The sequence below is a fragment of the Balaenoptera physalus genome (assembly GCF_965194825.1).
Source record: "Balaenoptera physalus genome assembly, chromosome: 8".
Classification (NCBI taxonomy): domain Eukaryota; kingdom Metazoa; phylum Chordata; class Mammalia; order Artiodactyla; family Balaenopteridae; genus Balaenoptera; species Balaenoptera physalus.
In genome coordinates, this window is record NC_138887.1 from 121772129 (window position 1) to 121797573 (window position 25445).

Sequence of the window (25445 nt, forward strand, 5' to 3'; positions counted from 1 at the left end):
CAGCTCAGTGCCTTCGGGAGCGGCGTGGAAACGGCAAAGTCAGGCCAGCCCGGGAAGGACCCTCCCGCTGGCCCTGAAGGACAAGCAGGTCTGGACAGTCCGAGGCTCCGGGCTGCGTTTGGAGAGCAGAGGTGCCTCCTCGTGCCTGACGCACCTGGTGGGCCGCGCAGATCTTCAGCATCTCACAAAATGTGGGACCATTCTGAAGACTGTGGCCCACACCGCTCAGCTGGGAGCTCTGGGGACGAGGGAACACGTGTGTTGGGGCTGCGATGGTGCAGGTGGCACACTGACCAAGAACAGGCTTTTCATCATGTAGCGGATTCCTGCGCAAGAACCCTCCCAGCGCCTGGGAGCCCAGGCTGTCACTCCCTAACCCCTCACCAGTCGTCTTGCAGTGTGACCACCGGGTGAACGGATGTTAATAGCTCCTTGACTATATCGTTCTGTGCGAGGCATATTCTAGGCATTTTGTGTGTGTCGTCATTTAGTCCTCAGAGCAGCTCTTGAAGAGGGAGAAACCCAGGACCAGCTATTTACAGTAACCTGCTCAACTCCACTCAGCTAGCCAGCGGTGCAGCTACGATGAACACTGAGGGTTACTGTGCTTTGTAATTAAGAAATGTATGTACACAAGCGGCCAAATGGATGGACTGTGCCTGGTGTTGATCCTGGTGACACCACAGGCAATTCTGTGCCTTGGCTTACTCATCTGTGAAACGGGGATATAGTGCCTACTTCGTAGGGTTACTTTAAAGATTAAAGGAGTTACTGTGTGTAAAACACTTAAAACAATGCCTGACACATGGTGATCATGGTGTAATTATGAACTATTGTTGTTGCTATTTTTACTTTTATTATTATCATCATACTGGTGCCACAAAGGAGGGAATAGTCAGAGAAAAGCTGTTTGAACTGAGCCTTGAAGGCTGTGCAGAGGTTTAGAGGAGGCCAGGAGGGCGGGGCGCTGCGGAGGGGGACGAGCAGGCACAAGCGTGTGACGCAGCACAGCTTCTCTTCAGAAAACGAGTTTGGAAGGTGTGTGTTGGGTGATAGGAGATCAGGTCTGAGAAGGTCTTATATTTCGTGCCGGGGGGTCTCAGCTTTATCCTGTGGGCAATGGCAAGTGACTCAAGGGTGTTAATCAGAAGAGTGCCGAGGTCAGAACTGGGTGGGGATCCCTGGGCAGCGGTGAGGAGGGCAGCGCTGAGAACGTTACCATGGCAATGGGAGGGGGCAGGAGATGCTTTAGCAGGCACAATTGAGGGGACCTACTGAGGAATTGGATGTGGTGGTTTGAGAGAGTGGAGTGTGGAATTACTTCCCTTTAAGAGATGTGATCTGTTTGTTCTACAACCTTGAGTCCAAAAAGAAAAGCAGGACTCTCTGTGTGTCTCAGGTAGTGCCCACCCCTCAGGAGCCGTAGGGGGTCAGCTCCTAGTCATCCCATTACCCCGCAGGCAGGTGGCATCCCCGCCTCAGAGACTGTGCACTGAGAACTGAGGCTCTGCCCTCAGGACACACACCCGGTGCTTGGCCAGTCGCTCCTGCTTTTATTCAGTGGGCTGACCGTGAGGGGCAAGGGGACGACCGCAGGCAGCCTGGGCAGTGACACAGAGTGGTGGTCAGCAGGGGGCAGAAGCAGGCAGACCAGCGGGCCTCCTTAGTTTCCAACTGGCCTGTGTCGAGATTTGACCAAGTTCAAAAGCAAAGAAGACCTGAGATGTAGCCCATCCTCACTGTGATTATAAAAAGGAGCCTCATTTCTTTGCACGCCATAATTTGTACATCTAAATAAGTACCATTCTTCTCAGGAAGCTGAACCATTTATTCCAATGAGAGGACATTGCTTGGAAGAATTTAGGGTCCTCCTTATAATATGATCTTCATGTTCCAGGCTCCCAAGGAATCTACTTCTTTTCTTTATAATAGGCTGGAATGTTGACAGTTGCTGTAATCACCAAACTTAAAATACCTTCATTACAAAATTTAGCTCTAAGTGATCTTTTGCACTTTTTAAAAACCAGAGCTAATTTCTAAAACAGGTAATTGGCAACTTTGAGGTTATTCAAGAGAGCAGGCCACAGCCTCTGAACTGACTGCACCAACCTCACAGTTTCCCAGGGTAAGCATTCTGTCCATGAATGCTTTGTCCTTCGTTTTATCAGCAAATATCCATTGGCCGCTTACTATGAATAAGACACTGTACATTTTCCTATGTGGGGTACAGAGTTGTATAAAATAGGTTCCTAAGCTCCACATATAGTTGAAAAGATAAGACATAGTGTATCATTAATACTGTATCATTAGACCTCAAATCAGAACTTAATTACGTGGGTTGAAATTCATGACAGAACTCCTGGATCACAATGTCAGCAGATGATGAGTGTTATCACAGTTCTGAGAGACAGGACAATACAGGAGCTGTGGGAAGTGTACTCAGAAGAGCCTCGATCTCACCCTGGCCCAGATCCCAGCTCAGCCATGCAGAGGGATGAATGCAACAGCCAGTGTATGTTTCACTAGTTCTCTTGTAGTTTGCCTACTCTCACAAAATTAATAAAACTAAGCTCCTTCCTTCATACCCTGTATTCTGTGAATTACGCTAAACATCTAAACACTTCACCCAGGGTGATACATACGGGGCACAGAAGTGTTGCTGTAGCTTGAAGGCAGATAGTTCCTAAAACCTAGCACTTCTATGGATCAACTACCCAAAGATACCAGCTGACTTTGGGGAGCATACAGAGGCCCCCTTTTATGATTGGGATGGTTTCTCTTATTAAAATGCCTGTCATGTGCCCAAAGTGTGACATGTAATTTCTAGAGGAAGAGGTTACATGTGACTGGAAAGGTTAGTGTGACATTTTTCACCACCATTGTGAGCCTGTAAAAGCAACCCCTGATTTCTGTGAACCCCACTGAGTGGCGCGACGTACCCTGCTGCGTGGGCAGTACGATTGCTTTCAAGTGGACACGTGAAATTGGATTGGACTCGGTGTTGCGGGGTGTGGCCGGGGAACCCCCACATCCCAGGTTGGATATCAGCCACACGAGGTTTCAAAGTCAGATGGCCACAAAATCCGTCTGCTGTGCTGACTAGGAAATCATGTCTTTGGAACAGATATTTTAATTACCTGCAGTAGTTCCAGTAGCTCGGCTAGCACCCTGCTTGTTGGTATGATAATATCACCTCAATGTATAAACCCTGTGCGTCGGGCATACGTAATTCATGAACTGGCAGATGGAAAGATCCGGATGCCATGCCCGGCGGGGCCGTGGCCCGTCTTCTGCCCTGGCCAGAGCGCTCCTCTCGCTCGCCCTGCTGGCCGCTGGGCTTCGAAACCGTTCATCAGCACTCAAGAGATGCTCGGGGGGTGACAGCCAGAGCGCCCGCGTCTCCGTTGTTTATATGCCATGAGTGTAGCTTCTGGTGGGGATTATCTGTCACAGAAACGTCCTCTGAGGATACAGATGAGGGCAGTGAGGTCGAGCACTATCTCAGTGAGCTTTCTCTTTTAGTCTCATGACTTTTCTTTTAGGGTTTGTGTCCTTTTTCATTCCTTCATTCTCATCTGGAAGTGTCGTATCTCTCCATCCACTCAAGCGGGTGTAAGTTAATGTTCTGAAATGAATGGGACTGGAAACCAGAGACACAAAAATAAATATTTTCTGTTTGCAAGTCTGTTGTGTCATTCAAAGCTTTTCTTTTTGTTATTTGAATTTCTCCCCCATCTGGCAGCAGGGTCTTTATTGACCAAAAGTACCTTATGTGTTGGTTGTAAATGTGCGTGCTTCAGTACAGTTATTTTCCCTCTCGGGAACAATATAAACTCAGAAGTCAGATTTTTAACTTGAGCCAGAATAGTCTCTGTTGCTAACCAGAGTTTTTAAAAGGCCAAATGTTGCTTTTATTGCAGTTATGTCTTTGTAAGCAAAGGCTGAGCAAATAGAACTGTTTTCATGCAGTTCTGCATTTCAGTTTGAACAAGGGAATACACCAGCTGAGACACACTTACCTACCAAGGACTTAAGAGATATTAGGAGGGGGCAAAGAGAATCATAATAAATATTTTTCTGTCTACATGTATGTGTCCATATGCACGTGCTCACGCGAATCTAGGAGCGTGTGCATAAGGCTGTGTCCGTAGGCGAACACACAGAGAATCAGGTGTTTAATCCATGACCTAATTGACAGAGGCATCTACAGTGCCATAGAGTTATGTGCTCTTATTTGAAAGCATATCCTGTATCCTAAGACTAGCCGAAAACATGCGGACACTGGAAGGGCTGCTGAGAAGGAAGAGAAAAGCGATCCTGCTTCTCCATCCTCACTTTCATCCCCCGCCGACTCGCCTTCCACTTCGGGCTGAGAACAGCGCCTCCTGCTGGGCACAGGGGTAGAGCGGCTCTCCTGCCTGAGGTCCATGTTGCGTCTCCGGGGGAGGCTCCGGTCACAGCATCCTAATCTCTGTGAGTAGGCTACCCCGTCTCCGGGAGCTGGTGAAGTGAGGCAGCAACGCCCCAGCATCCAGCATCGTGTCTGGCACATAATAGGAGCCCAGAGTGGTGGTGTCATCGTTTCTGCTGCAACCTCTGTTCCTCTTACTAAGAATAGACCTTAGCCACCCTATACTCCACATTTGGGACCCAGAGAAGAAAAGTCGCTTGGCCGGAACCACAAAGCAGCTGGTGGCAGGGCTGGAACCAGAGCAGGGCTCCAGACCGCATCCTTAGTCCCGGAGTCAGCGTGCAGATCTCACAACGGTCCACCTTCGTCTGGTGACAGTCGTCAAAGCCTGCTTTTGTGCGTGGCTGTCTTCCTATACTAGACTCTGAGCTCCCTGATGGCAGACACTTTGTCTGCTTCTGCCTGGGTCCCCTGGACCTGGCACTGTGCCCTGCACATGGCAGAATCTCAGTGCATATTTGTTGAATTGAATTACATGCAGAGTAAGAAGAAACTATGAATAGGAGTTGTCAGAAGAATAGTTAAGCAGAGTGCTGTCAGGTTCTGACCATCTAGCAAACAAAAAGCATGATTTCCCGGATTTGGGCCATGATAGTCTGTGCCCAGATGATGGGGAGGGAGTGACTTACAGGCAGCAGTGACAAAAGGACAAAAGCTTCCTACTGTTCAAAACGACGCGTTTAATCAGTTAGTTGTTGGCTAGATGCACATGAGATCATTTGGAGGAAGAGGAAGAAAAGTAAAGAATACCAACTTAAAACTTCGGTGGTGAAACCCTTCCAAAGTCTCATTAGTTAAAAGTATCCTTAATTGTTTAAAATGAGTTTGGAGGGCTCCCCTTTAAATGTTGCAAGCTCCCTGAAATCGTGTGTGTGCTGTTCCTGTGTTTAGCATGTTTCTTTTCTTCTTACAGAAATCCTGGGTGACACTAACCCAGGTCTGGTCAAAGTATCACAAAGCCCAAATATTTTACTCTGAATTGGGAAATCTCCTGCTTTTTCTTCATTTCTTATAAGAAACGTTGTTTAGATTTTGGTGTTTTCCTAAATTATCTGCCAATTTTCAGGAGCCCAAACATCATAGAATTCTCACAATGATGGGTGATCTTCAAATTCACACAGAGCAGTGGGTCGAGGCCACCTGGGCCAGAGGAACTTGTGTGACGGCAGTTTGAGGGGGAGAACCCCGCTTCTGGACCACGATGGCTGTGGACCCAGGGGACCCAGCTCCCAGAGGAGGGTCTGGATAACTGGATAGGATTAGGTTATATTATAATCAATCGATTTAAATTATACATGGGGGCTGCTTTTTAACTTTTGTTTTGTGTCCTCTTTAAATATAGTTTTTATTTGTATTGTCTCTGCTTGGCTATTCTAAAGAATATTCTGTATTAAAATCACAGGGAATATGGCACAGTTGTGATGTGGCTCTCAAAAAAAACCACACACAATTCAGATCCTATAAGTGGAGACAGCTACCCTTGGTGGTTAGAGAAACGCGGGGTGGGTGCTAAGTATCAGCAGGGAAACAATGACCTGAACTGTAAAACACAGGACATGGGAATGGTCTTCGGGGCTCCTTCTTTAGCTGAATTTAACTTCGCTCCCTTGACACGTGATGGCCAAGTATATGCTTGGGAAGTCATCCTTCATGAGCTGTTAATCCATTCAGCAAACACTTTGTTCAGGGCACTGATTCCCAGATTCAGAACAGGCTCTGGGATGACTCAGATCCCCAGCCCAAGGATTCCTGTGTGTGTGTGTGCGTGTGTGCGTGTGTGCGTGCGTGCGTGCACGCAGGAGCGATTATGTTTTTTGAAAGTGCAATTCAGCATGACAGTTGCTACCATTGGTACTTACGACACTTTTTGAGGCACAAATTAGAAAGAACACAGGAGAAAAGTCTGCAGCAGCACAGTAAAGATCTCATTCCTAAATAAGATAAGAACAAGCAACAATGCGATTTAAGTGGAGGGTGCATAGGAAAGAGAAGTTTGCAATCATACACACACGAAACGCAGATGTCAAACACGGAAAGTTGTCCAACTCCACTCAAAAGTCGAAAAAGGTAAATTAAAGCAATACCAAGATACAATACTTGCCCATTAGAGCGGTAAAAAATACAACACATTTTTTTAAGTTATACCATAGACCCCCATCCACCCTTAGTTGGAGGGCGAGGAGACAGTGTTCACTCGAGTGCAGGGTCTCTGCCTGGGGAGCTAATGCCCTTGTCCCCTGTCTGCCCCCTGGAACCACCCTCCCCTTGTGTGTGACCTGCGCCCCCCCACCCCCCGCCCCGGAGAGGTTTTCCGGCTCCATTGGCAAAGGCATCAGAGCGGACATGAACTATGGCCCAGGGTGTTTCAGGAGCCACTGCGTTTCTGCAGCTCCCCTCTCATTTCCTTTGGCCACGAGTGCAGTACGTCCCAGATGAAGACTACCCTTTCAGCCCAGATCCTGGAGGAGGACCAGCACGGCCGCAGCTGACCGTTTACCAGAATGTAACATTAGCAAGGAGTAAGCTGTCGTTGTTTTAAAGCACTGAGACTTGGGGGTTTTGTGTTTGAAACCACAAGCTTATTTAGTGAAAACCAGCTATAAAACCTTTTTAACACAGCAATTGCAATGCCAGTAACTAGCTTAACCAACACAGTCTTCCCTGTGTGTGAAGAAGTATGTTAGAGGGATTTCTGCAACAGTGTTTATGGCAACGAAAAAACAAAAGGAAGCAGCCTAAATATCCATCAGTAGGGAGTGGACCAAAGAAATACGGTATATCCATGTAATGGAATACTATATGTCTGCTAAAAACGAAGGTTTACAGCTTGTGAAGATTATTTACATCATTGTATGTTACAGTGTTTACCATTCTGCAACTTGTTGTCTTCATGCAACGTGGTATTTTTCATACTTGCCCATGTTCATAGGTGTCTTTTTACTCATTTCACGTGCTCTGCGATCTTCCACTGGGTGAACAGACTGCATTTAAGTCATCCCCTGCCCTGCCCATGGCTAGCGCCGCCCTTGTGGCTCAGACCTAGCTGCTGTTGAGAACGATCTACTGCACGCTTGCCTCCTCGTGTCCGTGTGCAGGGCTCGCTCTGAGACGTGGCCCAGGGGTGGGACCGTCTGGTGGTGTCAGGGATCTTCAGGTTTCACAGCCATTGCTCAGTTGTTCTCCACAGTGGCTGTGTTCACTCATCCTCTGGGCATTTGGCTTCATTCTCTTGCTATTGTCAGACTGGATATTAAGACAATATAAAAGATGTTACACTGAGGTACGCTGTATTATACTGTGTGTGGCATATATGTTATTGTGAGCACATACCATGTGGCAAAAATATCTTTTAAATATGCAGAGAAATAATAAATACTAACTCCAAGATAACAGTTACCTCTGGAAAGGGAGCAGACTAAGATTAGGGCAGGGCACACAGGTGACCTCAAAAATCTGTGTATTCTGTTTTAGTTTTAAAAAGTAAGGCAATACGGTATAACCTTAAGATCTGATAAAGCTGCATATTTACGTGAAAGGTTTTTTATATTTTTTATTTGTATGCTTAAAATAATTACTTATGTGTAAATTTGACCACTTATATGCAGAGAAACATTTTAGGACATTTTAGAAACATTTAGGTTACTTCTGGAAAGTGGGGTGAGAAGGGTCTTTTACTTGTCACTTTATTCCTTTTTGTAGTTTTTGAATTTTTTTAGAAACATATATCAAGTTTATGGATTTAAAAATAAGAAGGGACTAATCCTGGCTCAGCAACTTCCTTATTGTATGGCTGAGACAAAAAGCATAAAGCTCTTGAAACCTGTGTTTTCTCATCTGTAAAATACGTTTAGAAGCACCTGCTTTGTAGAGCTGGTGAGAGGATTAGAAATTATTCATATACACACCTAGCAGAGTGCCTTTTACATAGTAGGCACTAAATAAATAATAATTGTTTACATTATTAATAAGAATGGAGGATGTGCTCTGTTTGCAAATTTACTCACCCTGAAATGTGCAGAGAAAAGAGATGCAGGTTCTTTATTTCTCAGTAACTGATCTGTTCTTCCACATGAGTGCCCCATGGGGAAATGGATTTTTGAGCCAGAAAACTTAGTTTGACTCTATAATTTAAACCCACAGCCAATGCTTAAATCCCCTTCAGTGAGTGCTGTCCCTTTAGGTTAAATGCAGAGTCTCACATCACTGCTGGCCCCTCTCCGTCCCTGGGTCAAGGATGCCAGATTTAGCAAATAAAAAGACAGGACACCCAGTAACACTAAATTTCAGGTAAACAACAAATGGATTTTTGGGAGTAAGTCCCAATACTGCATGGGACATATTTATACTGAAAAAATATATATTGTCTATCTGAAATTCAAATATAACTGGCTAAGCTGCATTCTGTTTGGGCAATCCTATCTATGGGTGAATGGGGGAGGGTCACGTGGTCGGGGAGACGAGGCCTCGGACCTCCCGGACTTCGGATGTGCACTGGATAGTGTCTGGGCCCAGTCCCAGGTAGTGGACAGGCTTCGGGTCCACGGCTGCTGTGACCACAGTCTGTCTCTCAGCTCAGCTGGGCCGGGGGCTGCTCCCAGGCTGGACTAGCCCGTCTTGCCTTTCCGAGGTACCTCGGACTGCACTGCTTTTCTGCCACATTCTCTCGGGATGCTGGACTAAGATGTCCACTCTGCAGCCTCTGTGGGGGTGGGGTGGGGGGGGCTCTGAGCCTCACTGTGGTGAGATCCATGGCAGGTCCCCTGGCTCTCAACTCAGCCACTTGTCACGTGGCCCCTTGGAAGTGGGCAGGAAGTTCTGATGATGAGCCCCGCGAAGCTGCCCGAATAGTACGTATCCCCAGCTTAGATGCAGCCGCCCCTGGGAGTTCATAGCGTCCCAGAGACCCCAGCCTGAGGCAGAGGAAAAGCAGCCCCAGGGCCGCAGCTCCCAGGACACATCCATCTTGCTCTGCACACCTGCCCTCCGGCAGCCTTCACTTCCTGTGTCTCTTCTTTCTCCCAAGTGCACCAGGGCCGAAGGGGCGGCCTCCCCTGCTCCGTCCTGTGTGTTCTGTGGTCATTCATTCAGCATTCGCTCCACGAATATGTAACCGAGCCCCAACTGTGTTCCAGACGCTCTTCTAGATGCTGGAAGTAATGGCAGTAAAGACAGACTTCCAGAATTTGTTCATATAAATTCTAGAACTTGCATTCTAGGGCAGTTGAAAGGGCCAATGAACAAATACTGAAAATGCATACTAGAGGGTCCTGCCGTTAGGTACGGGTGGTGCCCTGTGAAGAACAGGCAGCAGGGGGAGGTGGAAGCTGGGCCAACGGTCGTGGAGGGGCCTCTTCCAGTCAGTGGTGGGAGGAGGCGTGTGGGCAGAGACTTAATGAAGACAAAGACAAGCTGCACCAGTGTCTGGGGACAGAGACTTCGGGCAGAGAGAACAGTAGGCCCGGTGGGAACAAGCTTGGTGTCCTTCACATCCCGCGGGAAGGCCCGCCCCGGCCGAACAGAAGGAATGCAGAGAAGGGGCAGAGATGAAGTTAGAAAAACCCACGCCTGCCTCTTAGTACACCTTCAAAATAGCTGAAAAATAATTTACAAAGCCTTCTTCTCTTTCTGGACCCTCCTTTTGCTAAAGAGAATAACGAAGTCAACCTACAGACTCGACCCACAGCTGGCCAGGCCCCCCTCTCACCCCAGGGCTGCAGCTTCAGGACAGCCTTGGAGCTGGAAGCTGCGAGCTGCGTCATCAGGGAGAACTGAAACGCAGATGAACATTTGCAAAATTATGCTGTTACACTAGTAAGTTTTTACCAAGCATTACAGATCAGTGGAGGTGATGGCTTCCTCCAGGAGGGGCCAGCAAGGCAGCTTTGAAGGGTGACTTAGGACTGAGTCTGCAGTGATTGACCAGAACTCCGTGAAGACAATGTAGAATTGTGTCTGGACAGTCAGAATGAGGTTATAAGAATATAGATGTTTTATGTCGTTATAATAATCTAAAACACACACACTTTTCATTGGGTTCATTGTAATTGCTGTGGACACAAAGTTAAGAAGACGTGCCTTTAACACCCAGGGCCCGGCCTCTGCCGTCCGTGGCTGGTGACTCTTCCGCGGACCAGGCGCCCCAGAGCCCCCGGTGAGCTCGTTGTAATGAAGGCTTGGTTCTCTTCTGTTCTCCACGAAACTCACGACTCCCTTTCTGTTTCTCTGCCCAATGCAGGTCCTGGGGTCCCAACGGTGACCGTGCACAACACAACAGATAAGAAAAGTAAGTGCTTTTTGGTCTTTCCTTAACTCTTCCTGCGACTATGGAGGAGAGAAGCAGAAAAGCTTTATGAGATAATCTGGGCAGGGTTTCTGTTTGGAGGCCAAGATGGGTCATGTGCTAGCAGTTCAGAATGAACCCCGCGGTCACCAGTACTGATTCGATGTGATGGAAGTGAAGGTCCGGGCCTCCCAGCCAGAAGGCCCCGCAGCTCCACCAGTGCCGAGGCCTGGGGGCCACCGCAGGGCGTGCCAGCCTTGCCTGCGACACTCGGGGCAAAGCCCCAGCCGCACGGACGTGCGCGTCCAGCACCGGGACCTGGAGCCCGGCCGGCCCAAGTCCTCCCTCTCCTGAGAATCTCCCTGCAGGGCCGAGGCTCCATGGGCGCCTTGAGCCCACCTGTCTCCATGGCTCTGGGAGCATCTTCATGGCACACGGGGGACCTCACGTCCTTGCCACTGCAGGGATGGAACTTTCCAGAGAGTCTCGAGGACCCCACACATGTTGGGGGTGACATGTGCACATGTATATTTATATGAAAAATTGGAATGATGTGTGCAGTCCCAGGCAGACCCTCGGGAAAGCTGAGAAGTGGAGAGAACTTGACCTTTCTTGGCCTTACTCTGCCCGAATCCGCGGGGAATCCTGAGACTTTACAGTCCCACCTCTCCTTCCCACGGTGCCACCGCCCCAGTACCGCCTTCCCTGCAGGACCCTGCTCAGCATTCTACCTTCATACACAGCGTCAAACCTCGTGGCAGTTTCTGTAATTCCCTCGGGAAGCCACTCTGGCTCCTGTCTCGATGGCAGGGTTTCAGGCCCCAAGGAGAGCTGGTTAGGGGGAAAGTTCTGAAAAGGAGATCTCCAGCAGCATATTAATCACTGGTTAAAAAAATGGTTAAAGTGTTCAAACGTCGATAAAATAGATTTATTTAGAGACAGTGTTTAACAAAAAATCCAAAATGGTAATATTCTGCAGAACTATCAAATAATTATCAGAAATTCAGAATTAAAGATAATTAATAATATAATCACAAGTAAATAATTAAATCATTTAAATGCAAAGAAAAAAAAGCCAAAAAATGGATGTCAGAATGGATACAAAGCCCACTGAAAACACTTGCACAGCATCAGAGGGAGCCCAGCTGAGAGTGAGCTGCCTCTCCTCCCCAGAGGAGGGGTGAGTTTTCCGGGTGAAGAGATGTGCCTGGCCCCAGCCACTTCTCCAGTGTGGTCTACAGTGGGGGACCATTCTAGGAGGCTGTGCGATCCGGGGGTCTGGCCATAGTCCAGTGATTGCACTACAGTGACTACAGTACAGTGACTGCACCACAGTGACATGAGAGGTCACTACTGGGGAAGCTAAGGGTAGGGAGCACAGAACTCAATGCACTATTTTTGAAGCTTCCTGCGAATCCATAATTTTAAAAGTAGAGGTAACTCTGCTTAAGAAAACCATTCAGTTAAATACTTTTACTTCTTTGGAGGGTCCTATTATTATTCTGTCCAAGTCAAGGGGTTAATACCTACCTTTTCAGAATGGATTTTGCTTTACTCACATTCAGGCCTGGATGTGATTATACCATTAGGGGTCCTGAGGGTCAGGAGCGTGAAAAGGTCCCAACGCCCCCTCCTCCCTCCCCTCCACCCCCTTGCCATTCCCACGGTGCTGGGTAAAGTCACCATCGCTTTCCTAAGGCTCGGGTGTGAGTGAAAATGAAGCAGATTTGTGTCTTAGATATAGGGAATAGCATCGACACAACATTTTATTTGTTCTATTTATAAAATAACGTATGCGGGGCGCAGTGCCTCTAAAAGAGAGTTCTGAGGTATTTTACTAGTTCTACGTGGGAAGCCAAACGCCCAGTTATTTTCATGTTCGCTTGGTTAGCTGCGTTAACCCATCGACCCAATCCATATGGACAGACTGGAGGTTGTAGGTTGTCGTCCGTACGCTGTTGTGGCGCTCCCGACATAAGCAGGTATTTTTAAGCATTTTAAGCATTTTACTGTTGCAGTTGAACTGTCACTCTTGTGGCTGACTCCCAGAGGCAAAGAGAGAGGACCCAGGGCATAAGAAATAAAAGGCATTTTGCACACGGGGTGAGGTTGGCTCTGCGGTCGGTGTCCCGTTCTTCTCCGAAATGTATCAGAGAACCTGGAGGTGACACCATTGTGCTTCGTCTCAGCCACGTGCTGGTTAATGGGACACTGTGGACAGCATTTATGTCCTGTGCTGATGTGTGGAATTCTTTTTTGTCACCTTTGTTGTACAGGCCTGTGCATGTGGTTACATTTGAGCTCTGGTTTTCCTGCAGCCTAGTGCAAACTCAGGAGATACTTCACTCTCACTTTGCCTGTTTCTGCATTTATAGTTCTCGGTGTAGCTCAGAATCGTTCAGACTTTTGCCTTCAGCCACAAAATTAAGTTGGAAAAGGCACGATCTCAATGTGGCTGCTGGTGTGGTACCCACCACCCAAGAGAATAGGGGTGTTTTTGTTCAGCGTCTGATGTATGTTCTGAGATGACAGTTTGAGGGGCTCCAGAAAGACCCCCTGGAGCACCTACTTTTCCCCGCCCAGCAGGTGCCTGAAATACTCCTGTTGTGTATTCATTCCTGTGGGTGTGGACGTCACACCTGCACAAAGGCTTCTTTCAAAATATAAAAATCTCTTACATCAGTTGGGATTACGTTTGGCTACGTGTAACAGAAAACTCAAGATAGCAGTTGCTGAAACTGGATGGAAGACGTGTTGCTTTGTGATGCACAGTGGCATCGTGTCTGCATACCGGGCTGGAAGACAGGAGGGCGGGTGAAGCACAGGGTGATTCCTGTAACTGAGCCCCTCAGGCTGTCTCCCCGCAGGGGCTGCTGACACTCTGCTTCCATCTAACGGTCACAGCTTGGCCGCGTGTCCCACCAGGCTGCAAAGGATGCTGGGAAATGTCTTTTATCTGGCCTCCCCGCACCTCAAATAAAATCAGGATTTTGCTACTGAGTGATCACAGCTGCTGTAACAACCACCATCAAAATCTCAGCAGCTTCGTGTATGAGTTTCCTAGGGCCACCATCACACAGTAGCACGCACTGGGGGCTTGAACAACAGAAATTGATTGTGTCACCTTTCTGGAGGCTGCAAGCCCAAGATCAAGGTGTCGGCAGGGTTGGTACCTTCTGAGGCTGTGAGGGAGACGCTGTCCCAGGCCTCTCTCCCAGCTTCTGCTGGTTGCTGTCGACCTTTGACATCCCTTGGCTTATGGAAACCTCACCCAGGCTCTTCATCTTCTCGCTGTGTGCATGTCTGTCTCCAAATCTGCCCTTTCTATAGAAGGACACCAGTCATATTGGATCAGGGCCCGCCCTAATGACTTCAATTTTAGCTTGATTTCTCTGCAAACACCCTGTTTCCAAATGAGGTCACCCTCACCAGTCCTGAGGGTGAGGACTTCAGCATCTTTTGTGGGGATGCAATTCCACCCAACACTCAGCAGAACGAGGGTTTCTATTTCGCGCACACAAAATACAGCTTGCTCTCCTGGTAGGAACCCAGGGCTGCAGGCTCCTTGTAGAGTGTGGCCCCAGCATCTTCAAGGCTCTGCTTCTGGCCCTGGGGACAGGAAGAGAACAAATGGGAAGGTTTTGTGATGTTTGTGTTGAGGCCTAGCCGTGTTGTGCGTCCTTTCCAGCCAGAGCTCCCGCACGTGGGCCCACCTAGAAAAAGAGAAGCTGTGTGCCTGGGAACGGGGAGAAACTTTGATGAGTTAGCAGTCAGTATCACAAGAAGGAAAAAGGAGAGTGAATCTAGGAGGCCAGTCCCTGAAAGGAGTGACCTAGTGGGTAAGTATGGGCCATTCTTGTGTAGGTTACTTTGGTCTGACCATGAAGGCCCTTTCCAGACAGGTGTGCTCAATGCCGGGGAGGCTCATAGAAGGGGGGTGACCCCACCAAGGAAGGTTCTCTGACTGTGGCTGCAAGCACCAGGGCCCAGCATGGAACCAGTAAGGACAGGGGGACCAAACGGCGGGGAGAAGGGCTGGTAGTAGAGGTGTTAAGACCTGACCCTACACCGGAAGAGCTTAGCATCACTTAGGACATAAAAGACATAAAGATGAAGGACAGAAAATGTAATAATAAACACAGACATCTAGGAGAAACCATAAAGACTTACATATTCATTAGTGCCTGGTTTGAGCAGTGGTTTGAGTTCTGGGTCTTTATCAAACCCAGAGACAAGGTCCTAGAAGACCTGAAAGAAGAGACCAGCTTTGATCTAAGGCTTCAGAGAAAATTGGTCAGGGTCTTTCAAATTTGGTAGGGATTTGAGATTTAGGTTATTTTTGTGATTTTTTAAATTGTCCTCATTTTCCCCACACTGCTGTGGGAAGCAAAACTGGCTTCCGGAGACGTCTCAGTGGAAAGTTGGCAGGTGATGCCGGAGAATAGGTTTCCTCTTGCCCTTCATGGCACCAGCCCCAAACACAGAAACGCAGGGACAAAGGGTTGGCAGCTCGCGGGAGACCACACTGCTGCCTTCCTCCCCAGCAGGGTCTCCCCCGCCCCCTCCCCAGTTTCACCCAAACCTGGCCCTCCTTCTGCGTTTGGCTCTGACCTGTCCTCTTCTGGGGCTGTGTCCCCAGACTTGTGCGCCACTGCTCCTTCATCCCATATCTGTCTTCAGCTGCAGACCACCGCCTGCTGCCCCGACCCTACCAGGTAGGCTCCTGACTTCCCCCCAAGCACACCTGCCAGGTGCATTCAGACACCTCTGATGCCCTAGCAAGTGTCTGGTAATCGAGTGTTTCCCAGACTTGAATAATAAGCAGACCCTATATAAAGGGGGGAAAGTAAGACTTCTGATACTATGTCTGCGGACCCCAATTTAAGAACTCGGCTTAAACTAACGTCTTATTTCCTAAGAAATGCATTTCAATCCTAAACAGGCATGGCAAAAGAGAGGTTTTATATTTTTAATCAGCAGAAGAACTTTTGCTTATCATTCAAATGACCCAAAACAATTAATTCTCAGGTAACAAGTGGTCTTTTGTCAGAATGATGGGCAGGACACGTGACAAGGGACGGTTTATTTGTTGGCGGTACCGGGAGCTGTGAGGTGCTGCACACGCCGTGGCTCGTGGCAGAAAAGAAAGGAAACCTGTTCTGTGCTGGGGGTCAGAGACTTCAGAGTGAAGATGCTGTTGACGGCGAGTCCAGCCTCTTCCTTTTAAAGACTGGAGCTCGGAGACCCCGAGAGATGCAGCGTCTGCTCCACGTCACACCGCCCTCGGGACGCGCCCTGTGCTTACTCCCTGTTGGTCGTGTTCTTCTGCAAGGACTGTGCACGTTGGTCCTGCCTGGCCGCCGGAGCTCAGCTGAGCATTCCCCTCGGCTGCCCCCGTCGGGGAATAACCCGTGATCACCGCCCCTGTGTGCGTAGTAGATGCCAGACCCAAGGCCTGGATCTCACCTGCCACCCCACGTCCAAGGGCTACATCACCATGGTTACAGCCGGATGGTGCGTGACGGAGCGCGTTTACCACGTCCTCTTCCCCCCTCCCGCTCCTGACCCCGTGAGGAAGACCTCACAGGCAGCCTAGGCTGTGCTCCCCAGAAGAGAAAACCCAGGTTCAAGCTGCAAGAACACAGACAGCTAAGACTCTTTCTTGTGGAATTCTCACTGTTCAAGAGCAAATACTCTCAATAAGAGGAGAAAGTGAGAAGAAATTTTTAAAAAGAGAGAAAGAGGAAGGAAGGGAGGGAGGAAAGGAAAACAGCGAAGCGTCGCAAAGTTAATCCACGAGTGAGCTCAGGTTTTTTAAAAGATTTTTCAAATGTTTAATTTCTTCAGTTCCCTCTGTCTGCCCATGAACGGCATGCCCGTCAGGTGCCAGTCACAGGGGTGGGGACAGGGAGACTGTGTGACTTGCAGATGATGACTTGGGCAGGACCCCATGCCTCGGCCCCCGCCGTTTCTTGTGCTCTGTGCCGGAAGCGGACACCACAGGAGAGGCCTGGGGCCGCCTGGAAAATAAGAATTGAAGGTTGCAGGTCCCAATAGCGTGTCAAACCCAGAATCTAGCCTCCAGGCCTTGGCGGCGGGGAGTCAGCCGGGGATTTTTCTGTGTGTTTAACTTCTGATGTGTCTGATGTCGGCTCTGGAGGCTCACTGGCCAACTCATCTCCAGCTGTGCCAGCACAGAACAAAGTGCCCTCAGGTTTTGGTTTGTCTGTCGAACTGGGTGGGCCCCTCTCGGGTGAGGGGCGGAGCCGGTGCCCCCAGACCCTGGGCCCGTCCGAGCCTTGGGGCTCCTCTGCTGGGCTCGGATCCACGTGCGTCACGTGCAGGACCACACGGCTCACTGAGCAGCCTTCGGGCCTCAGGTGCGTTTCACATGGGCTGTGCTCTTCGGGGCTGAAAAGGCCGTGGAAACGCTCCAGGAGCGTCACAGAGGCAAGCGGTGGGCACTCCGTCCCCGCGGCTGCCCCTGCCTGCAGGAGCTGATCTGTGAGGTTCGGGCTCCCAGAAGCCACGCCGTGTGCCTGTGCTGCCCGAGGCTGCGTCGTGAATGTCTTCTGGACACAGGACCTGGAGAAAGGCTGGAGGCCTCAGGAGTGGCGGTGACAGCGACAGCGACCTCAGGCAGGTTACAGAGCTGGTTTGGGGCCAGCGCTGCTGCAGACACTCTGCGTGCTTTCACTTGTTCACCCCCCCGCAGCCCGTGAGGCAGGAGCTCTTACTACCCCCGTTATTCATGAAGACCACCCAGGGAGAGGAGCGCGCCTGAAGCGTTGCCAGCTGGAAAGCGCTGGGGTCACGGCGAGCCCAGCGGCTGGGGCACAGCCCGTCCCTCCCCTCGGAGCGCCGAGCAGCGGGGCTGCTCAGGCCTAGCGGCTCCGTCCTGCGCCTGCCCTGAGCCGGGCCAAGGATCCTTTGCTCTGGGATGAACCCCGCTCAGCCCCGGTGTGCAGGCTCGGGGAGGATTCTGGGGTCGGCAGGACCGAGCCCTTGAACTGCACCCCGAATGCTTAATCCCCATCAGCACCACATCCACCACTTTAACATAACCAAGCAACCACTTAATACCAAGGACCAGCCTGCCTGAGGCTTCCCGGGCAGTACTGGGCGCGAGCCGCACGGCAAGTTACCTGAGATCACACGGCCACGGCCAGGCCGGACCTTGGTTCACGTGACCCTAAGCACAAGGTCCCAGACCCGGGCCCCAGGAGCCCAAGGCCTTTGCTTTGCTGTCACCTGAGTGACGTGCTCACAAGCGCAGCGTCCCTGATCACCGCTCCAGAGGCAGCCCCGGCTGAACCTGGCGCAGCGCTGAGTCCCTGATGGTGTTTGGGCCCGGCAAGCGGAGTACAGAGCTGCCTCACAAGTCGGGAGGGCGGGTCCCACCGGCCTGCGGATCAGAGGCAGGACATGGGGCCACCTGCCCGTAGCCCAGTGGCCCACAGGCGATCGGGCTCTTGGGGAGGTGGCCTTCGGGCAAACTGTGGAAAGCCTGGACGTCCAGCTGTGTATGGCCCACGTGGTGTGACAGTGACAGGCAAACAGAAGCCGTGGGAACACAGCTCGGCAGGCGGCAGACGGGCCCCCGAAGGTCCGGTCAGGGTCGGAAGGCGGCGATCATTCCCTGGGTTCCAGCCCTGCTCTGAAATTCGAAATTACTGCTTCAGAAGTCTTTGTCTTTCCTCCTCCTCTGCTCCCGACCCCAGAGCCACCCGGGGAATATTGGACTTCTTTCCCTTTAGAAAATCTTATCTGCAGACAGATTCGGCGGGTGTCACAGATGTGACTGAATTATTTAGAAGCTGTTTCCTTCAGAACGTAATTATGGTTGGGGCCAGAGTACGCTCCTCAGGTGCTGGCGCAGGAAAACCGGCACAGTCGCTGCGTTAGCAGTTGCCGGCTTCAGTGTGAGTGTGAGGCGGGTGTGAGCTCAGTGTGCGGACACAGTTCAGGCGCAGAGGCCTGCGAGCACCACGCACCTCCCTGCCCGGCGCAGCCCGCGGGACAGAGCGCCGCAGGCGGTTTCGGCGCGGTCTGGGTCCCGGCGGCGCCCGCAGCGTCGTGACAGCTGCTCACGGACCCCAAGTGGCCGGGCCGCCTGGCGCGCCTCCTTCACCAGAACTCCTAGACAGGGCCTCTCCCTCCCACTCCCTTCAGTTGGGTTTTTACACAGAAGCAAAACCAACTCGCACAGCCGGCTGGAATCACAGGCGTTCTTCTTTGAGATTGTCCCAGATACGGGCTGTTTGGTGTCTGTCCCCTTTCTCACTGCCTGGGAGACCCCCCTGCCGTCTTCCTCCGAGGGCCCACCCAGGGGACGTCACCTGTGCTGTCAGGCACGTGGCAAGCAGGTAGGATGGGGGGATGCCAGGAGGTGCCAGCCAGTGTGTGCCCATCTCAGTCAAGGCCTCCGCTGTGTCTGGAGAGTCCTCCGGGTCCGCAGCTCCTCCCCGCCACACACACACACACACACACACACACACACACTGGCAGCCCTTCTGGAGGGACAGGTGACGGGTTTACAGACGGCTCGCTCTAGGCCAAAACACGGCAGGTTTGGGGGCGAGCTGGTGTTCGGCTAACAGAGTGCAGAGTGAGCGAAGCACGTGGCACCCTCTGCCCCGCAGGGCACCTGCCTCGGCGTCCTCGGGACGCTGGAGGGCCGGCGGGCCACGGCTCGGTGCCCCTTCCTGAGTTGGGATGTAGCTGATGGGGTGGGAGCCACACACGGCCCCCTCACCAAGCCCGCCTGCCTGCCGGCACGGCGCCCACACCACAAAGGCACTCACATCGCCCTGCTTCCAGGTTGCTTAGAATCTGGCCGGAGAGAAAGAGAGACACGGCCAAAAGAACAATCACCACCCAAACTGTGTGGCTTAACAGCTGGCCGTTGGGAGCTGGAGAACACAGTCTCCAGGCGAGATGGGGGTCTGGAGGGCGTCCGTGCCGGCCTCAGGCCGGGGTCCAGTCTGAGCCAGGCGGCCCCGGGTGGGCAGGCCGCGTCTGCGGTGCTGCAGTCACCGAGCGGGGAGGACGGGACCCTGATGCCGCCGGGCCAGGCGCACGAGAGGAAGCCGTCCGAAACACGCCGGGAAGCGCCCAGAAAATCCAGGCGGGCGGCCAGACCCGAGTGATGTGCGTGCGGTCCCCGCGCTCCCGCCCCCCTCAGAGACGCGACAGAGGGGGCGGCTCTGCTCTCCTCTAGCTCGGCTGCTTATTGGCTTCCATTGGATTCTGCTCATTCGTGTCCCCAAATCCGGCCAAGTGGCAGTTCCTCCAAGGACCAGAGCCAGCGGAGTCTCAGAACGGCCCCGGTCACCGCCGCTCGGTGTCTGCCGCTGGGGCACAGCCGGGGGGCAACCCTCGTGAGCTGCCCTGGCTCCTGCAGGCTCCGCGTGCCCAGATCTGATAATAGCTGATTCCACCAAATATGAGAGGGGCTCACATCTGACTGAGGAGTGGCCGTTTGCATGCTTCAGACTGCAGGTCCCCACAGCCCCGATGTCAAAAGAAGAACCCTTCGGGAACAGGCCGGTCTTTTCTTATTTCCTCTGCCGTGCTTCTGCCGTCTCTGAATGCAATTATGGGAAAAAATAAAAAGGCTTAACTCAGCTCCCCTGTGGGACAGCCAGCTCTCTGCTGATAAAACCTGTTGTGTGGGCAATCATTAAATGAGAAATTTAATATTTAACTAAATTTAATAGTCTGTTGCTTTGGTGCCTTTCTGTGAAGGGTGGCATTTCAGTACAGAGGGACTAGCTATTCACACGCCATCTGCGGAGGCCATGTGCGGTTGGAACAACCGTGTGAGGTTAGAACGCCGTGGGCTCCCGCACGAAGCCGCAGCTCCCGGATCCAGGGACCGGGAACGCAGTGCTTCGGTGGCAAGTCTGTGTTCTCGTGAACTCCATGCAAGCCTAGCTTGTAGGCTGCAAAGCAGCACGTCAAGCCTGAGCACGAAACTTCTCCTTCAGGCTCATCTGGTGTCAGAAATATCAAATCCCGATGCAGACACGCGGAGAGAAGGTTATAACAGATCTTGAGAGGCTGCACCAGGTCTCCTTCGTTGTGAAGTTTGATCCTCCAGGTCGGCCCCCGCTGGGGCCTTGTCCATCCCCCAGAAGCAGAAGCTCGGTGCTGCTTCTCTGACAGCACAGGACTCAGCCTTGCTCTTGACCCTGAAGACATTCTTCCTGGGCTCCTGGTGACTCCCTCATCCACACGAGTGTCCGTTTCTCTGGTCTGACTCACAATCGCACACCCCGAGTCCCTCACCTGTCTCCACTGGGGCTTATCTCGTAGGCAGGCAGAGAGGTCCAGGTCGCGGTCCAGAGGGCTGAGGCTTCCAGAAGACTCTGTAAGGTCTGTGCTCCGGCTCCTACGCTAAGCTTGGATTTGGGTTGCCTCAATGAATTCCCTCAATTCCCAGAATTAACTAAATAGTAACTTGGGTGTACCATTAGTCCTTCAAGCACTGTCAACTTTTCAATCAATTGAATAAAAATGTGCTTCGGTTTTGGTTTTTTTTCTTTGCTTTGTGCGGAAAGCAGTGGTTAATAGTCAGGCCTCAATCGCTTCAGCTCTTACCGCTAAGAGGTCTGAGCACCAGGAACCTCTGAGAGCCTTCGGGCTTTCTGAAACACCGAGGAGGACCTCTCAGTCCTTCCCATGCAGGAAAAGAAAGACTTGGGTCAAAACCCAAACTCGGCTACTGTGAAGATGCATCATTTCCGGGGTATGAATCAGATTTCCACAAACAGCTCTATGTGCTCATGTTCCTGGAAACTCGTGTGTTTTGTCCCTGGGATGGGACTGAACACTGATGCCTTGGGTGGGATAGGGTCAGCCAGGCAGATGACCACATCTCTTAGGGTTGGTGTTAAGTGCACCTGGAGAGGGGTGCCTGAGGTGAAGGGTCAGGGCTTCTCTTTGAGGAGGTGATGTTGGACTTGATGGAGGCGGAAGAGCCAGCAACATAGGACAGCAAGTGCAAAGGCCCTGAGGCAGCAAAGAACTTGAAGAATGCTATTCTTTTTCATTATCTTGTGGAGCTCCCTTCTAATCTTCCTCCCCTATAAGTGTGGATAGAACATGGAGAATAGATAGTTAATATCTCTTAAACCAACTCCTCTCAACAGATTGTGTATGCCTGGAATGCTGTGTTAAAGGGCCGAGGGCATTTGGACTCAGGGAAACTAGTGCTCTCTCTGCTCTGTTAGGAGTGTGGGCAGGCAGTGGGGCAGGCACACCATGCCAGGGTCGGGCATCCCCTCCCGAACTTGCATGTGTGACCACAAGGTCGAGGGTCCCTTCTGGCTTTCCACAAAGGACAGCATTTCTTGCGTGCTATGTGGCAGGAGTCCCACTACAGATTTTTTTTTAACTCTACCTGTTTGAGAATTAGTTTCACCATTTCTCCCCTCACCTTTTCACCAAAGCTGAATATCCAAATACGTGTTCAGCAAACTTGAAAAACATCTTCTGTTTTGTTTATTTGCTTGTCACCAGCCCTGGGAACTTTCAGTTGCCTCTGCCCCCGTAGAAGTTTGCTGGTCCTGCTCAGAGGCCATCCTCATGGCTCCACAGATAAGACACTCATTGCTGGAGGTCCTGGTCGTGAGCAGTGACTCACCTGCCCAGCCTGTGTGGAGCAGACGCCCCGTGCAGGGCCCGCTGTCCTCAAAGGCAGTTATCGCGGAGGATGCTTGTGAGATTAGCTTATTCTTTAAAATGTTCACAAATGTTTCAAAGTGACTTGTCGAGCCAGAGGTCGAGCGCCTTAAAGATAAAACTTCCTTTCAAATGAACCACAAGTTGTCCCCAGGTTGGATTGAGGTGAGAGGGGAGAAAAGAAGTGGGGTGGGTTCTGTTACGTGTCAGATGGACAAAGTCTGACACATAACAGAAGGGCCACTTCCGCAGGGGATCAGTGAAGAGGGCTGATGGGGGTAGAGGGTCACAGCCAGGACCTTTTGAGCTGTTACAACCTAAGGGTCACGGAGCTGGTGTGTCTACGGTGTGGGTCAGGGTGGAGCCGCCTCTCAGAGTCCAGGGGAGATGGGCCAGTCCCCCAGCACTGCGGCTCATGTGGCTTCACTGCCAGCTCGAGTGACCGTCCAGACCAAGGTCCCCAAAGCCAGACCCCCTGTGACTAAGGCAAGAAACTCAAGTCCAACCGCTTTTCCTGGAAAACGTAATAACGGTCACGCTCCAGCTTCTACTCTCCTTTTATAGTGAAATCGAGGCCACTACATTTGTAAAACCGCTTGTCCTGACAGGCATGATGTCGGTCTCCCAAAACCAGCAGTCTTGAGACCAAGCGCACCTAAAGCAACATGTGTGTGAGGGAGAGGGAGAAACGCCGTGGAGAGTGAGAATCACCGGGGGGCAGGGGCGCTGGGCACAGTGGAAGAACCTGCCGTCTGCCTGGAGCCCCTGCCCTGAGCTAGACTCTCCCCGCGCGCTGGGACCTGGGCACACGATCTAATGTGTACAGCTCCGGTCCCAGCCGTGGAGCCAGTGGCCCTCTCCTCTGACGTAGGAGCTAGTGACAGGAGGCGCGTGAAGACTCACGGCGTCAAGAAGCGGTTACTGAATCTGAGTGTGTCATTTTTTTCTCTCTTTCAGAAATTTTTGACCTAGAAACAAACGAACACGTACAGAAAGCCATAAACGACCGGCAGATGCCTAAAGTCGAATACAGGAAAATCGAGATTGACGATTACAGTAAGTGCTACGTTTTCTCCTTTGAACGGGAAAAGCAGCATGTGCTCTGAAACAGCCTGACCATGATTGCCGGGTGGGGGGTTGCGGGGAGCACGGGCTGGAACTGCATCCTCACCAGCGAGGGGGACCGGGGCCGGGGGATGTTCACGCTGAGCTGACTGCGCCCACAGCCAGGATGTTCACCGGGACACACGAAAAGACAGGAGCACGTGACTTCTGTCCTCCAGAGGCTGACAGTTTAGACAAGACCCCAGACGGAAACTCCCTCCTTGTTGGGGCGGAACAGGTCATGACACCATCCAGGAAACGTCTCCCCCTGGAAACTCCCCTTCTGTGCCATTGATGTTGTTACTGCTTCGTCATCTTACCTCTAAATGTTGCTCGTGGGCTGAGGGGCGTCCTGGAAGCTGGAGAAACACAGCATGAGGGATTGGTGGTCGGTGCAGCCCGAGACCATCCAGCGCTCTGCCTTGGCCTGTGCCCTTCTTCCTCCTGAACTGTCCGTTCAGTCATTCAGTAAGCTTTTACGAGCACTTGCTCTGCAGCAGGCACCCCTAGGCCCCGAGGACCCCAGAGCAGTGGCTGGAATGGGGCCTGCATCTCCTGGAGGGAAGCAGGGTTCTCCTGGCCTCCTCACCTCTGCAGACAGTCCCCCGTCAGCCCAGCCCGGAGCTTTGCCGCCACCGGGCGTCTGCCCTTGGGAACCTCAGATGCACAATGCCCCAAACTCATCTCACCGTCCTTCCCCCCGCACTGTGTCCCCTCCACGCTCGCCTCCTTTTGAGGATGACACCCTCCGGTTGTGTTGACTGGTTTCAGATAACTTAGATTTCAAACCTTGAAGTCGTCTTTGAGTCATCCATTCAGGTACCACTGCCCATCGTCTCTGAGGTTGGTGAATAGACTTCATCTCCTGAGCTAACTTAGAAGGTCGCCAGGGATCAATGGAAGAGAGTGCGGAGATTGACTAGGGATGCCTGAACTGCAGGCCTGGGGCAGGGGGCGGCGGGTGGTAGCCCAAGCCTGTGTCTGCCGCCCCAGCCCATGTCTGGAAGCTCCTTGTCTGCCCTTTCCCTGCAGTGGGACAGCGGCTTGTCACTAGGGCTGGTGGGCCCTGGAGTATCACTCAGCACCCCTTGTTAGATTGGACCCAGCCACCTGACAGACCGTGAGCCCCTAAGGGCGGGAACCAAGGCTCAGCTTGTGGAACAAAATCAAACCCACCCAGACAGAGCATCCCGTAAAGCTGCGTCCTTCAGAGCAGAAAGGAATGCCCAGGAGCTCAGGGGAGAGCGTGAGAATGGACTGGGGTCCCGTGAAGGTTCCCAGCAAGGTGGGACTTGAAGGGGTTCCTGGAGTCGCTTTCGGTTGGCGGAGAAGAGGGGAGAAGGAGGGAGAAGCGTCAGCGTGGTCGGTCCTGGGTGGGTCGGGAGGCTGGTGGAATTCCAGCCGCGGGGTTGTCCCAGGTGGCAGCCGACACGGGGGCCCTCACCCTCCAGCACCTTCATCCTGGTCCTATCGTTAGGCCACACGGAATCACACTATATCGGAACCTTTCTAAACATCGCTAGAGATACAGGTAGGGAGAGAGATTCACCTGCGACAGTCAGAAAAGTCGGAAAATAGGATGTGTTTCAACCCCTCTCCCCCGGGCCCACGGGTGCAGAGGCTTTCTCTTACAATGGCCCGTGTGCACTCACTCTGATGAGGGGCTGATGGAGGAAACAAGAAGGAAGGGCCTGAGGCGGGAGAAGAGATAGACTTAGGAGAAGCATGAGTGGAGCCTGCAGTCATGCCCGGCGGGGACATCGCTGCCCGCAGGCCAGGGCCATCCCCACCGCCTCTCCGGGTCTGGGTTTCTCTCAACGTCCCTGAGACGCACGCAGGTCCCACAGGATGCACTCGGCTCTGGAACCGAGGGCAGTTCTGCGTGTCCAGGGGGCACAGCCCCAG

The 25445-nt window shown here is 51.9% G+C and overlaps 1 protein-coding gene and 1 long non-coding RNA gene across 7 annotated transcripts in view; one reads left to right on the forward strand and one right to left on the reverse strand.

The window, feature by feature from the left end:
• Positions 1 to 25445, forward strand: part of DPP6 (dipeptidyl peptidase like 6) — a 1128731-nt gene that overhangs the window by 1079390 nt on the left and 23896 nt on the right. For all 6 annotated transcript variants that reach the window (XM_082473772.1, XM_082473771.1, XM_082473774.1 and 3 more), the window contains exons 17-18: positions 10707 to 10754; positions 23394 to 23492. In XM_082473772.1, the coding sequence (XP_082329898.1) occupies positions 10707 to 10754; positions 23394 to 23492 (147 nt within the window). The remainder of the gene's footprint in view (positions 1 to 10706; positions 10755 to 23393; positions 23493 to 25445) is intronic.
• The window catches only part of LOC309666401, a 445852-nt gene that overhangs the window by 384878 nt on the left and 35529 nt on the right, over positions 1 to 25445 (reverse strand). The gene's annotated exons all lie outside the window — the stretch shown is intronic.